The sequence below is a fragment of the Pelodiscus sinensis genome, chromosome 12 (assembly GCF_052426305.1).
Source record: "Pelodiscus sinensis isolate ZL-2025 chromosome 12, ASM5242630v1, whole genome shotgun sequence".
NCBI lineage: Eukaryota > Metazoa > Chordata > Testudines > Trionychidae > Pelodiscus > Pelodiscus sinensis.
Genome location: NC_143063.1, coordinates 1,917,066 through 1,930,502, shown reverse-complemented (window position 1 = coordinate 1,930,502; position 13,437 = coordinate 1,917,066). Strand labels below are relative to the sequence as shown.

Here is a 13,437-nt window from a genome sequence, read left to right as displayed (position 1 = left end):
GCTGCCCTTGCCAGCTCCCCAGGACGCCAGGGCTGGGTGCCCCCAGGCTGCTGCTCCCGGCCTGGGGTCGGGCTGGCTCGTGAGGCGCAGCTCAGGTGGGCAAGGCAGCACCAGCGGCCTTCCCAGCCCACCCCCGCCTGGCGCTCCCCTTGGGGCTGTCAGCAGGGGCTGGGCGCCCGCGGGGAGGGGCAGGGGCGCCCCGTTTGGCGGTTACAGGTTTGACACGGGGGGGGGGGGCAGGGCCGTGCCCCTCTGACCACTAGGCGCGGGGGCCGGGGATTACCCGCTGCCTGGCCCGCCCCGCCAATCAGCGCCACCTTAAGAGTCGGTTCCACCTTAAGCGGGGCGGGCTCGGGCCGGGCCAGTGGGGAGGCTGGTTTCGCTTCGGGGAGCAGCTGGGGCAGAGCCCGGCTCCCGCCCTCATGGCGCTGCGGAGGCTGTGCCGGGCCCCCGGGGCGCTCGGCAGCAGGGGCAGCTCCGGGCTGCAGGTAGCGACCGGCCCATCGCCAGCGCGTCGGGGCGGGGTCGCTGCCCCTCTAGGACAAGCCCCGAACTGCGGGAGGCCCGCTCGCCCCAAAACCAGCCCCGGGCCCGGAGTGAACTGCGGCATCCCGGGCCCCCGCCCCCGCCCCGCCGGGCCCTCCCGACACTCCGGGCTGGGCAGGATGGGCAGAGCCCCGGCGCCCGCTGGACCTTGACCCCCCCCCCGGGGCTGGCACCCCCGTCCAGCGCTCCGTGACCGGCCGCCGCCACCCCGGCCGGCTCCTCCAGGCGCCGCCAGGACCCCGGCGGGGGCCACACGGCCCCGATTCACACCGGCCGCCCGCTGGCCTGTTTCACCCGCCCTGGCCGGTGGCCCCCCAACCACCCCCGGCCCCTGCCCCCTCGGCCCCTGCCCTCCTGGCTCTCCTGGCCCCCCCTGCCTCCTCGGCCCCCCCGGCCCCTGCCTCCTCGGCCCCCCCGCTCCTGCTCTCCTGGCCCCCCCTGCCTCGGCCCCCCAACCACCCCCGGCCCCTGCCCCGTCGGCCCCTGCCCTCCTGGCTCTCCTGGCCCCCCCTGCCTCCTCGGCCCCCCCGGCCCCTGCCTCCTCGGCCCCCCCGCCCCTGCTCTCCTGGCCCCCCCTGCCTCGGCCCCCCAACCCCCCCGGCCCTGCTCCCTCGGCCCCCCGGCCCCTGCCCTCCTGGCCCTCCCGGCCCCCCCAGCCCCTGCTACCTTGGCCCCCAGCCCCTGCCCTCCTGGCTCTCCTGGCCCCCCCTGCCTCGGCCCCCCCAGCCCCTGCCCTCCTGGCTCTCCTGGCCCCCCCTGCCTCGGCCCCCCCGGCCCCTGCCCTCCTGGCTCTCCTGGCCCCCCCTGCCTCGGCCCCCCCAGCCCCTGCCCTCCTGGCTCTCCTGGCCCCCCCTGCCTCGGCCCCCCCAGCCCCTGCCCTCCTGGCTCTCCTGGCCCCCCCTGCCTCGGCCTCCCCGGCCCCTGCCCTCCTGGCCCTTCTGGCCCCTGCCCTCCTGACCCTCTCAGCCCCTGCTCCCTCGGCCCCCAGCCCCTGCCCTCCTGGCCCCCCAACCCCCCCGCCCCTGCTCCCTCGGCCCCCCGGCCCCTGCCCTCCTGGCCCTCCCAGCCCCCCCAGCCCCTGCTACCTTGGCCCCCAGCCCCTGCCCTCCTGGCTCTCCTGGCCCCCCCTGCCTCGGCCCCCCCAGCCCCTGCCCTCCTGGCTCTCCTGGCCCCCCCTGCCTCGGCCTCCCCGGCCCCTGCCCTCCTGGCCCTTCTGGCCCCTGCCCTCCTGACCCTCTCAGCCCCTGCTCCCTCGGCCCCCAGCCCCTGCCCTCCTGGCTCTCCTGGCCCCCCCTGCCTCGGCCCCCCCGGCCCCTGTCCTCCTGGCCCTCCCAGCCCCCCCAGCCCCTGCTCTCTCGGCCCCCAGCCCCTGCCCTCCTGGCTCTCCTGGCCCCCCCTGCCTCGGCCCCCCAGCCCCTGCCCTCCTGGCCCTCCCGGCCCCCCCCCGGCCCCTGCCCCCTCCCCAGCCCCTGCCCCCTCGGCCCCCCGGCCCCCCCAGCCCCTGCTCCCTTGGCCCCCAGCCCCTGCCCTCCTGGCTCTCCTGGCCCCCCCTGCCTCGGCCCCCCCGGCCCCTGCCCTCCTGGCCCTCCCAGCCCCCCCAGCCCCTGCTCCCTCGGCCCCCAGCCCCTGCCCTCCTGGCTCTCCTGGCCCCCCCTGCCTCGGCCCCCCAGCCCCTGCCCTCCTGGCCCCCCCGGCCCCCCCGGTCCCCCCCGGCCCCTGCCCTCCTGGCCCCCCCAGCCCCTGCCCCCTCGGCCCCCCGGCCCCCCCAGCCCCTGCTCCCTCGGCCCCCAGCCCCTGCCCTCCTGGCTCTCCTGGCCCCCCCTGCCTCGGCCCCCCCGGCCTCTGCCCTCCTGGCCCTTCTGGCCCCTGTCCTCCTGACCCTCTCAGCCCCTGCCCCCTCGGCCCCCCCAGCCCCTGTCCCCTCGGCCCCCGCCCTCCTGGCTCTCCTGGACTCCCAGCCCCTGCCTGCCCGGCACCATGGGCCCTTGCCGTGTGGGAGGAAGGGCGTTTGGGGCCGTTCGCCATGACGCTCGGGTGCAGCGCTGAGCATGGGAACAGCTGGGCCAGGAGCCGACTCGGCACCGTGGGCGTCTGTTCTGGGAGCGCCCGGGAGCCCTGATCACGAGCTTGGGCCCGATTCTGGGGCAGGTGCACAAGGACCAGCCGCTGCTCCCCCTCCCCTCCCCTCCCCTCCCCTCCCCTCCCCTCCCGTGGTAAAATCCAGCCAGCACCGGCACCCGCTGCCCCCGCTGGCTCACTGGCCCATCGACGCCTGGCCCGGGTCTCGCACAGCCCCCCCCCCCCGGCTGGCTCATTGGCCCATCGACGCCCGGCCCGGGTCTCGCACAGCCCGCCCCCCCCGGCTGGCTCACTGGCCCATCGACGCCTGGCCCGGGTCTCGCACAGCCCGCCCCCCCGCTGGCTCATTGGCCCATCGACGCCTGGCCCGGGTCTCGCACAGCCCCCCTCCCGGCTGGCTCATTGGCCCATCGACGCCTGGCCCGGGTCTCGCACAGCCCCCCCCCCCCGCGGCTGGCTCATTGGCCCATCGACGCCTGGCCCGGGTCTCGCACAGCCCCCCCCCCCCGCGGCTGGCTCATTGGCCCATCGACGCCTGGCCCGGGTCTCGCACAGCCCCCCCCCCCCCCCCCGGCTGGCTCACTGGCCCATCGACGCCTGGCCCGGGTCTCGCACAGCCCCCCCCCCCCCCCCCCCGGCTGGCTCATTGGCCCATCGACGCCTGGCCCGGGTCTCGCACAGCCCCCCCCCCCCCCCCGGCTGGCTCACTGGCCCATCGACGCCTGGCCCGGGTCTCGCACAGCCCCCTCCCCCGCTGGCTCGTTGGCCCATCGACGCCTGGCCCGGGTCTCGCACAGCCCCCTCCCCCGCTGGCTCGTTGGCCCATCGACGCCCAGCCCGGGTCTCACACAGCCCCCCCCCCCCCCCCCGCCGGCTCACTGGCCCATCGACGCCCAGCCCGGGTCTCGCACAGCCCCCCCCCCCGCCGGCTCACTGGCCCATCGACGCCCAGCCCGGGTCTCGCACAGCCCCCTCCTCCCCGCCGGCTCACTGGCCCATCGACGCCCAGCCCGGGTCTCGCACAGCCCCCCCCCCCCCGCCGGCTCACTGGCCCATCGACGCCCAGCCCGGGTCTCGCACAGCCCCCCCCCCCCCCGCCGGCTCACTGGCCCATTGACGCCCGGCCCGGGTCTCGCACAGCCCCCTCCTCCCCGCCGGCTCGTTTAGAGGGGGCTCGTTGGCAGGCGAGGGGGCCGGGACGTGGGGGCTGCGGCGGGCGGCTAACCCCAGGGCCTGGCGTCTCTCGGGGCATCTCCTGGGGGCTCTGAGCCAGCCTGCTCCTCCCTGTCACCACCCAGCCCCGTTCTGCCCCTCGCAGCCTCCCTCGGGCTGCGGGTCCCCGGAGCTGGGCTGCTCCCTGGAGGCTGGGCCCTGGGCCCTCAGACAGCGGCTGCGTGGCCCCGGCATTGCCAGAGACGCTGAGGGGCCGCTCCAGCCCCGCCCCAGTGAAACCAGGGGTCTGACAGCTCTGGTCCCATCCCGCCTCTGGCCACGGGCCTTTCTCTTTCAACCCCCCGCCCGTCTGTCCTGCTGGAGAGCTCGGGCAGCTGTCTGGCCTCCGGATTCACCAGCCTTTGGGGGCGTTTGGCCCCTGTGGGCCGCGCCCCCACCATCTGGATCAGCCTGGGTGAGTCAGACGGTGGGAGGGACTTTCCCACCAAGCCCCACCCCTGCTGCCCATCATGCGAGGTATCAGGCCCTCTCCTGGAGCAGCCAAGCCACCGTCCCAGTGCTGTGCCCTTCGGCCTGGGCAGACAAGTGGCAGGGGCGGGCGCTCTCTGGGGCTGCACTCCGAGCGGGTGCCCGGGAGAAGGGAGTGTGATGGGGCCCATTGCATCTCCCCAGGGCCGGCTGTCGGGGGAGCTGGTGGAGGCCCTGCGAGCCGTGGTGGGGAGCCCAAATGTGTCCACCGCCCCGGCCGTGCGGGAGCAGCACGGGAGGGACGAATCCATGCACAGGTACCGGGGCGCCTGCCTGCCACGCGCTCGCCGGGGCCTCTCCAAACAGCGCCAGGGCCCGTCCCCGTGGCAGGGCCCAGCACCGTCCAGGGCGGTGCCGTGATGCGGCCACGGGATGGTGACCTGCTGCCTCTGAGGCGCCAGTGAAATGCGGCCCGCCAGCCAGTGCAGCCAGGCCCAGGTGTCGCCACCGGGAGCCCTGTGGGGCCAGGCCCCTCGTCCCTCTGGCTCCTCCCAGGCCGGCCTGGCATCCCCGCATGCGGCTGGCTCCCTGCTCGCGCCCAGGGCCCTGGCCCGCGCAGAACAGCCAGGGGCTGCTGGCGAGTCCTGGGGCGGCGTCACGCTGGCTCTGCCCCGCCGCAGGTGCTGCCCGCCGGACGCCGTGGTCTGGCCCCAGGACGTGGAGCAAGTCAGCCAGCTGGCAGGGATCTGCTACAGCCACGGCCTCCCCATCATCCCCTTCGGCACCGGCACCGGCCTGGAGGGCGGCGTCACCGCAGTGAGGGTATGGAGCGGGGCATGCTGGGAGGGTGGGGGGGGCATGCCGGGAGGGTACAGGGGGGTGGCGCAGGGAGGGTACGGAGCGGGGCATGCCGGGAGGGTGGGGGGGGTGGCGCAGGGAGGGTACGGAGGGGGGCATGCCGGGAGGGTGGGGGGGGGTGGCGCAGGGAGGGTACGGAGCGGGGCATGCCGGGAGGGTGGGGGGGGTGGCGCAGGGAGGGTACGGAGGGGGCATGCCGGGAGGGTGGGGGGGGTGGCGCAGGGAGGGTACGGAGGGGGGCATGCCGGGAGGGTACGGGGGGGTGGCGCAGGGAGGGTACGGAGGGGGCATGCCGGGAGGGTGGGGGGGGTGGCGCAGGGAGGGTACGGAGGGGGGCATGCCGGGAGGGTACGGGGGGGTGGCGCAGGGAGGGTACGGAGGGGGCATGCCGGGAGGGTGGGGGGGGTGGCGCAGGGAGGGTACGGAGGGGGGGGCATGCCGGGAGGGTACGGGGGGGTGGCGCAGGGAGGGTACGGAGGGGGCATGCCGGGAGGGTGGGGGGGGTTGGCGCAGGGAGGGTACGGAGGGGGCATGCCGGGAGGGTACGGGGGTGGCGCAGGGAGGGTACGGAGGGGGGCATGCCGGGAGGGTGGGGGAGGGTGGCACAGGGAGGGTACGGAGGGGGGCATGCCGGGAGGGTACGGGGGGGTGGCGCAGGGAGGGTACGGAGGGGGGCATGCTGGGAGGGTACAGGGGGGGTTGGCGCAGGGAGAGTACGGGGGGGTTGGCACAGGCAGGGTACGGGGATGTTGGTGCAGGCAGGGTTCAGTGGAGAGGGGGTTGGCGCAGGGAGGGTACGGAGGGGGGCATGCCGGGAGGGTGGGGGGGGGCGCAGGGAGGGTACGGGGGGGTGGCGCAGGGAGGGTACGGAGCGGGGCATGCCGGGAGGGTACGGGGGGGTGGCGCAGGGAGGGTACAGAGGGGGGCATGCCGGGAGGGTACAGGGGGGTGGCGCAGGGAGGGTACGGAGGGGGGGCATGCCGGGAGGGTACAGGGGGGTGGCACAGGGAGGGTACAGAGGGGGGCATGCCGGGAGGGTACAGGGGGGTGGCGCAGGGAGGGTACGGAGGGGGGCATGCCGGGAGGGTACGGGGGGGTGGCGCAGGGAGGGTACGGAGGGGGGCATGCCGGGAGGGTACGGGGGGTGGCGCAGGGAGGGTACGGAGGGGGGCATGCCGGGAGGGTACGGGGGGGTGGCGCAGGGAGGGTACGGAGGGGGGCATGCCGGGAGGGTACAGCGGGGGGGGTGGCGCAGGGAGGGTGGGGGGGGGTGGCGCAGGGAGGGTACAGAGGGGGGCATGCCGGGAGGGTGGGGAGGGGTGGCGGGGAGGGTACAGAGGGGGCATGCCGGGAGGGTGGGGGGGGGTGGCGCAGGGAGGGTACGGAGCGGGGCATGCCGGGAGGGTGGGGAGGGCATGCCGGGAGGGTCCAGCGGGGGGTTGGCGCAGGGAGGGTCCAGCGGGGGGTTGGCGCAGGCAGGGTACGGGGGGGAGGGAGCCTGGCACCGGGTCTGATGCCGCCCATCTCTGTGGCAGGGCGGCGTGTGCTTTAACCTGGCCCGAATGGACCGCATCTCCGCGCTCAGCACCGAGGACTTCTCCGTGGCCGTGGAGCCGGGCGTGACGCACAAAGCGCTCAACAGCTACTTGCGGGACACCGGCCTCTGGTTCCCTGTCGGTACGGCGCCGGCGGCCCTGCCCCGCTCCCGGCACACGGAGCCTGGGCCTCAGGGCGGGCTGGACCCAGGGCTGGACACTGCCTGGGCGGGCTGGGCCATGGTTTGGGTAGGGCGAGGTTGGGCTTGGCCGTGGGGCGGGTGGTTCCAGGGCTCTCTGGGTCCTGGGTTGGGCAGTGCCAGGGCGGGCCGGGCCCCGGGGCGGGTGGTGCCAGGGTGGTCAGGCCAGGGCGGGCCGGGCCCCGGGGCGGGTGGTGCCAGGGTGGGCCGGGCCCTGGGGCGGGTGGTGCCAGGGTGGTCAGTGCCAGGGCGGGCTGGGCCCAGGGGCGGGTGGTGCCAGGGTGGGCCGGGCCCCGGGGCGGGTGGTGCCAGGGTGGTCAGTGCCAGGGCGGGCTGGGCCCAGGGGCGGGTGGTGCCAGGGTGGTCAGTGTCAGGGTGGGCCGGGCCCCGGGGCGGGTGGTGCCAGGGTGGTCAGTGCCAGGGCGGGCTGGGCCCAGGGGCGGGTGGTGCCAGGGTGGGCCGGGCCCCGAGGCGGGTGGTGCCAGGGTGGTCAGTGCCAGGGCGGGCCGGGCCCTGGGGCGGGTGGTGCCAGGGTGGTCAGTGTCAGGGTGGGCTGGGCCCCGGGGCGGGTGGTGCCAGGGTGGTCAGTGCCAGGGTGGGCCGGGCCCCGGGGCGGGTGGTGCCAGGGTGGTCAGTGCCAGGGTGGGCCGGGCCCCGGGGCGGGTGGTGCCAGGGTGGTCAGTGCCAGGGCGGGCCGGGCCTTGGGGCGGGTGGTGCCAGGGTGGTCAGTGCCAGGGTGGGCCGGGCCCCGGGGCGGGTGGTGCCAGGGTGGTCAGTGCCAGGGTGGGCCGGGCCCCGGGGCGGGTGGTGCCAGGGTGGTCAGTGCCAGGGCGGGCCGGGCCCCGGGGCGGGTGGTGCCAGGGTGGTCAGTGTCAGGGTGGGCCGGGCCCCGAGGCGGGTGGTGCCAGGGTGGTCAGTGTCAGGGTGGGCTGGGCCCCGGGGCGGGTGGTGCCAGGGTGGTCAGTGCCAGGGTGGGCTGGGCCCCGGGGCGGGTGGTGCCAGGGTGGGCTGGGCCCCAGAGAGTGAGGTTTCCCGGGGTGCCAGCTCCAAGCTGTCCTGCCCCCGGGGCCCTTTCCCTCCGCAGACCCCGGGGCGGACGCCTCGCTGTGCGGCATGGCAGCCACCAGCGCCTCGGGCACCAACGCCGTGCGCTACGGCACCATGCGCCACAACGTGCTCAACCTGCGGGTGGTGCTGGCGGACGGGCGGGTGCTGCACACGGCCGGCCCGGGCCGCCACTTCAGGTACGGAGAGCGCTGGGGGCGGGCGCGGGAGGTACCTGCCCCGAACTCACCCGCCCTCTCGCCTGCTGCAGGAAGAGCGCCGCCGGCTACAGCCTGACCGGGCTCTTCGTGGGCTCCGAGGGGACGCTGGGGCTCATCACCCAGGCCACCCTGCGGCTCCACGGCAGCCCCGAGGCCACGGTGGCGGCCGCCTGTGCCTTCCCCAGCGTGCAGGCGGCCGTGGGCTGCACGGTGCAGGTGCTGCAGGCTGGCATCCCCATGGCCCGGATCGGTGAGTGGGCTGCCCGTGCCCTGCCCCGGGGGCTGTTGGGGGCACTGCCCCCCGCTGGGCCGTGGCCCCCGGGCTCTGACCCTGCCTCGCCGCTCCCCAGAGTTCCTGGACGATGTCATGATGGCCGCCTGCAACCGCTTCAGCGGCCTGAGCTACGCCGTGGCCCCCACGCTCTTCCTGGAGTTCCACGGCTCCCCCGGCAGCCTGGACGAGCAGGTCCGGCAGGCAGGTAGGCCGCGAGGGGGCGCTGCCCGGGGCACCGGCTGGGCACCAAGCCGGCACTGCCAGGGGCACCAGGGCGTCACTGGCTGGGGCCCAGCACACGGCTCTTCCCCGGGCACCGCCTCCGAGCGGGGCAGGGCGGCTCTGTCCTGCCCGGACCAGCCCGTCGCCCAGGCCAGGGGTGGGTCCCCTCCCCGGCGCTGGGGGGAGCCGGCCCGGGGCTGCCCAGGGGCTGACGGCAGGACCCGGGGCCTCTCCCTGCAGGCGAGATCGTGCAGCTGAACGGCGGCTCTGACTTCGCCTGGGCCCAGGAGCCAGAGGCGAGGAACAAGCTGTGGGCGGCTCGGCACAATGCCTGGTACGCAGCCCTGGCCCTGCGCCCCGGGAGCAAGGTGGGTCGGCGCCGCGGGCGGGCAGTGCGGGGGCTGGGGGGAGGGGCCAGGAGAGCCCTGGGGGACTGGGGGGAGGGGAGAGCCCTAGGGGAGGCTTGGGGTTTTGGGGGCAGGGGTGGGGAGAGCCCCGGGTGGGCTGGGGGGAGGCCGGGGGAAGGGTGGGAGGAGCGCCGGGGGAGGGGCGAGAGAGGGGGTGTCAGGACCCCTCTGCCGTGTCCCCCAGGGCTACTCCACGGACGTGTGCGTGCCCATCTCCCGGCTGCCGCAGATTGTGGACGAGACGCACAGGGACCTGCAGGAGTCGGGGCTCACAGGTTGGTCTCCCCTCGCCTGGTCGCCTGTCGGAAATAGACCCCAACAGGGCCCCTGACGCTGTCCAGCCACGAGCCCCAGAGCGCCCGCACCCACAGGTCATGCGGCATACGTGTCAGGGCAGTGCTGGTGTCCCAGTGTCACGCCCAACGGGCACGTGGCACACACGCGACAGGCACACCACGGGCACGTGGCACATACACGATGGGCATGCGACAGGCACGCGGAACACACGGCACACATGCGACAGGCACGCAGCAGGCACGCGGCACACACGGCACACACGACGGGCACACGGCACACATGACAGGCACGCGACGGGCATGCAGCACACATACGACGGGCATGTGACAGGCACGTGGCACACACGCGACAGGCACGCGATGGGCATGCGGAACATGGCACACGCGATGGGCACTCATCAGGCATGCGGCACACACGACAGGCATGTGACAGGCATGTGGAACGCGGCACACGGCACACACATGACAGGCACGTGGAACACACGGCACATGACGGGCACGCGGCACACACGTGACAGGCATGCACCGGGCACGTGGAACATGGCACACGCGACGGGCACGCAGCAGGCATGCGGCACACACACAACAGGCACGCGGAACATGCGGCACACGCAACAGGCACGTGACGGGCATGCGGCACACACACAAACACACAGCACACACGCGATGGGCATGCGACGGGCACGCGGAACACACATCACACCCCTGTCTCTCACTCACTTCAGACACACTCCCACATCGCACGTACTTCGGACATATCACACCTGCATGACACATGCTCTCTGCCCGCTGTCAGTGCCCTGGGCTCGCCGCCAGCTCTGCCCTCGCCCCTGTGCCCGCCGGGTGCTCCAGGGGACTGAGTGGGGCCATGCCGGCCTTGGCCTGCCACCAGTTTGTGGTTGGCGCGTGCCCCAGCGAACCGCAACACCAGCTCTGCCACATTGGCCTCAGGCCCCCTCCCCACGGCTCCCCAGAGCCAGGGCCACGGACCCCCAGCGACCATGTGGCTCTGTCTCCGCAGGCCCGATGGTCGGGCACGTGGGTGACGGGAACTTCCACTGCCTCCTGGTGCTGGACCCCGACGATCCCGACGAGCGCCAGCGTGTCCAGGAGTTTGCAACTCGACTGGCCAGGTGGGAACTGGCCTGGCCCGGCCGCCTTGCCCTGCTCTGCCCAGTCCTGTCTGCCCGGCCCCGTGCTACCCAGCCCGGCTCAGCCTGGCCCAGCCCGGCCCCATGCTACGCTACCCGGCTCAGCCTGGCCCAGCCCGGCCCCATACTGCCCTGCCCAGCCTGGCCCCATGCTACGCTACCCGGCCCCACCTGGTCCAGCCCGGCCCCATGCTACGCTACCCGGCTCAGCCTGGCCCAGCCCGGCCCCATACTGCCCTGCCCAGCCCGGCCCCATGCTATGCTACCCGGCTCAGCCTGGCCCAGCCCGGCCCCATGCTGCCCTGCCCAGCCCGGCCCCATGCTACGCTACCTGGCCCCGCCTGGCCCAGCCCGGCCCCATACTGCCCTGCCCAGCCCGGCCCCATGCTACGCTACCTGGCCCCGCCTGGCCCAGCCCGGCCCCATACTGCCCTGCCCAGCCTGGCCCCATGCTACGCTACCCGGCCCCGCCTGGCCCAGCCCGGCCCCATGCTGCCCTGCCCAGCCCGGCCCCATGCTACGCTACCCGGCCCCGCCTGGCCCAGCCCGGCCCCATACTGCCCTGCCCAGCCCGGCCCCATGCTACGCTACCCGGCCCAGCCCGGCCCCATGCTGCCCTGCCCAGCCCGGCCCCATGCTACGCTACCCGGCCCCGCCTGGCCCAGCCCGGCCCCATGCTGCCCTGCCCAGCCCGGCCCCATGCTACGCTACCCGGCCCCGCCTGGCCCAGCCCGGCCCCATGCTGCCCTGCCCAGCCTGGCCCCATGCTACGCTACCCGGCCCCGCCTGGCCCAGCCCGGCCCCATGCTGCCCTGCCCAGCCTGGCCCCATGCTACGCTACCCGGCCCAGCCCGGCCCCATGCTGCCCTGCCCAGCCTGGCCCCATGCTACGCTACCCGGCCCCGCCTGGCCCAGACCGGCCCCATGCTGCCCTGCCCAGCCTGGCCCCATGCTACGCTACCCAGCTCAGCCTGGCCCGGCCCAGCCCGGCCCCATGCTGCCCTGCCCAGCCTGGCCCCATGCTACGCTACCCGGCCCAGCCCGGCCCCATGCTGCCCTGCCCAGCCTGGCCCCATGCTACGCTACCCGGCCCCGCCTGGCCCAGACCGGCCCCATGCTGCCCTGCCCAGCCTGGCCCCATGCTACGCTACCCGGCCCCGCCTGGCCCAGCCCGGCCCCATGCTGCCCTGCCCAGCCTGGCCCCATGCTACGCTACCCAGCTCAGCCTGGCCCTGCCCAGCCTGGCCCCATGCTATGCTACCCAGCTCAGCCTGGCCCAGCCCGGCCCCATGCTGCCCTGCCCAGCCTGGCCCCATGCTACGCTACCCAGCTCAGCCTGGCCCAGCCCGGCCCCATGCTGCCCTGCCCAGCCTGGCCCCATGCTACGCTACCCGGCCCCGCCTGGCCCAGCCCGGCCCCATACTGCCCAGGGAGGGGCCCAGAGATGGCAGGCGAGTTCCCAGGGGCCCTGGCAGCCCCTCCCCACGCCCAGGGACGAGCAGCCAGGCTGGCACCCCGGGTACAGGTAGGGCTGGGCCTGGGCTGTCCCAAGGAGAAGGGGGCCATGCCCCACCCCCTTGTGCTCCCCCAGATGCCCAGGACTCTACTGACCCAGCCCCCTCTCTCCTGCCAGACGGGCCCTGGCCCTGGGCGGCACCTGCACAGGTGAGCACGGCGTCGGGCTGGGCAAGCGCCAGCTGCTGCGGGAGGAGGTCGGGGAGCTGGGCCTGGACCTCATGCGGCAGATCAAGGCCACGCTGGACCCCAAGAACCTCATGAACCCCGGGAAGGTGCTGTGAGGGGCCGCTGCCCCTCCTGGCTTGGCCCCGCCCCCGCTCCTCCCTGTCTGCCCCCCCACACTTCCCCTCTGCTCCGAGACCCCTTCCCATCCTGCCTCCGCTCTCCCTACCCTGAGCCCCCCAGCTCTGCCCTTGTGACCGTCTGGAATTTTCTGAAGGGTTTGGATGATCTCTGGATGCGACTCAGTTTCCCTGTGTGCTGCTGCCTAAGCAGGGGGTGGGCGCGAGGGGCTCTGCAGAGGCCCAGGTGGGCCTGGGCACTGGGGGCTTGGCCAGTGGTGCCCTGCTGGGAGCTAGACGCCCGCCTGAGGTCTCTGCCAGTCCTGGCCTAGGAGCCTGGGCCTGGACTGCCCGGCCTAGCAGGGACACCCCCCGTCCGGGCGCCAGAGGCAAAGGGCTGGCGCTGGGGCGGCGTGTGCCCCGAAGGAGGGGCAGGGCTCAGCCGGCAGAACGAGGGGCAGAGCCCATGGCCGGGCAGGCGGGCAGCTCGGCCATAGGGGCCAAGGACTCACCCCAGCGAGAGCGACACCGACACCCTACAGCGACGAAGGGTCCCTACAGAGATCCCTGGCCCCCTTAGCCCCCCCCCGCCTGGGCCAGGTCCTCCCCGCTCCCCTTGGTCCCCCCCACCCCACCCCGCCTGGGCCAGGTCCTCCCCGCTCCCCTTGGCGCCCCCGCGCCCCGCCTGGGCCTGGCCCTCCCTGGGCCCCCTTGGTCCCCCCCACCCCACCCCGCCTGGGCCAGGTCCTCCCCGCCTGGCCCTCCCTGGGCCCCCTTGGTCCCCCCCACCCCACCCTGCCTGGGCCAGGTCCTCCCCGCCCCCCTCCGCCCCCTGGCCCTCCCTGGGCCCTCTCGGCCCCCCGTGCCCCGCCTGGGCCAGGTCCTCCCCGCCCCCCTCGGCGCCCCCGTGCCCCGCCTGGCCCTCTCTGGACCCTCTCAGCCCCCTGCACCCCGCCTGGGCCTGGCCCTCCCTGGGCCCCCTTGGTCTCCCCCGCCCTGCCTGGGCCAGGTCCTCCCCCACCCCCTTGCACCCCGCCTGAGCCTGGCCCTCCCTGGGCCCTCTCGGCCCCCCGCGCCCCACCTGGGCCAGGTCCTCCCCACCCCCCTCGGCACCCCCATGCCCCCCCTGGGCCAGGCCCTCCCCGGGTGGCCTCATCCCTCACG

General features: G+C 75.6%; 1 protein-coding gene across 2 annotated transcripts; it reads left to right on the top strand.

Annotated features, from left to right (window-relative positions):
- Positions 1 to 331: 331 nt before the first annotated feature.
- On the top strand, positions 332 to 12,448 carry LDHD (lactate dehydrogenase D). 2 transcript variants are annotated; one of them, XM_075940691.2, is made up of 11 exons: positions 332 to 488; positions 4,471 to 4,583; positions 4,947 to 5,088; positions 6,660 to 6,801; positions 7,944 to 8,103; positions 8,175 to 8,374; positions 8,475 to 8,603; positions 8,861 to 8,954; positions 9,212 to 9,302; positions 10,345 to 10,456; positions 12,108 to 12,448. In XM_075940691.2, exons 1-11 carry the CDS (start codon positions 423 to 425, stop codon positions 12,251 to 12,253), a joined length of 1,395 nt encoding a protein of 464 aa, XP_075796806.2. In that variant the 5' UTR covers positions 332 to 422; the 3' UTR covers positions 12,254 to 12,448. The 2 variants fall into 2 exon arrangements, with proteins under 2 accessions (XP_075796806.2, XP_075796805.2); XM_075940690.2 differs by having other exon boundaries at positions 8,861 to 8,988.
- Positions 12,449 to 13,437: the final 989 nt, after the last annotated feature.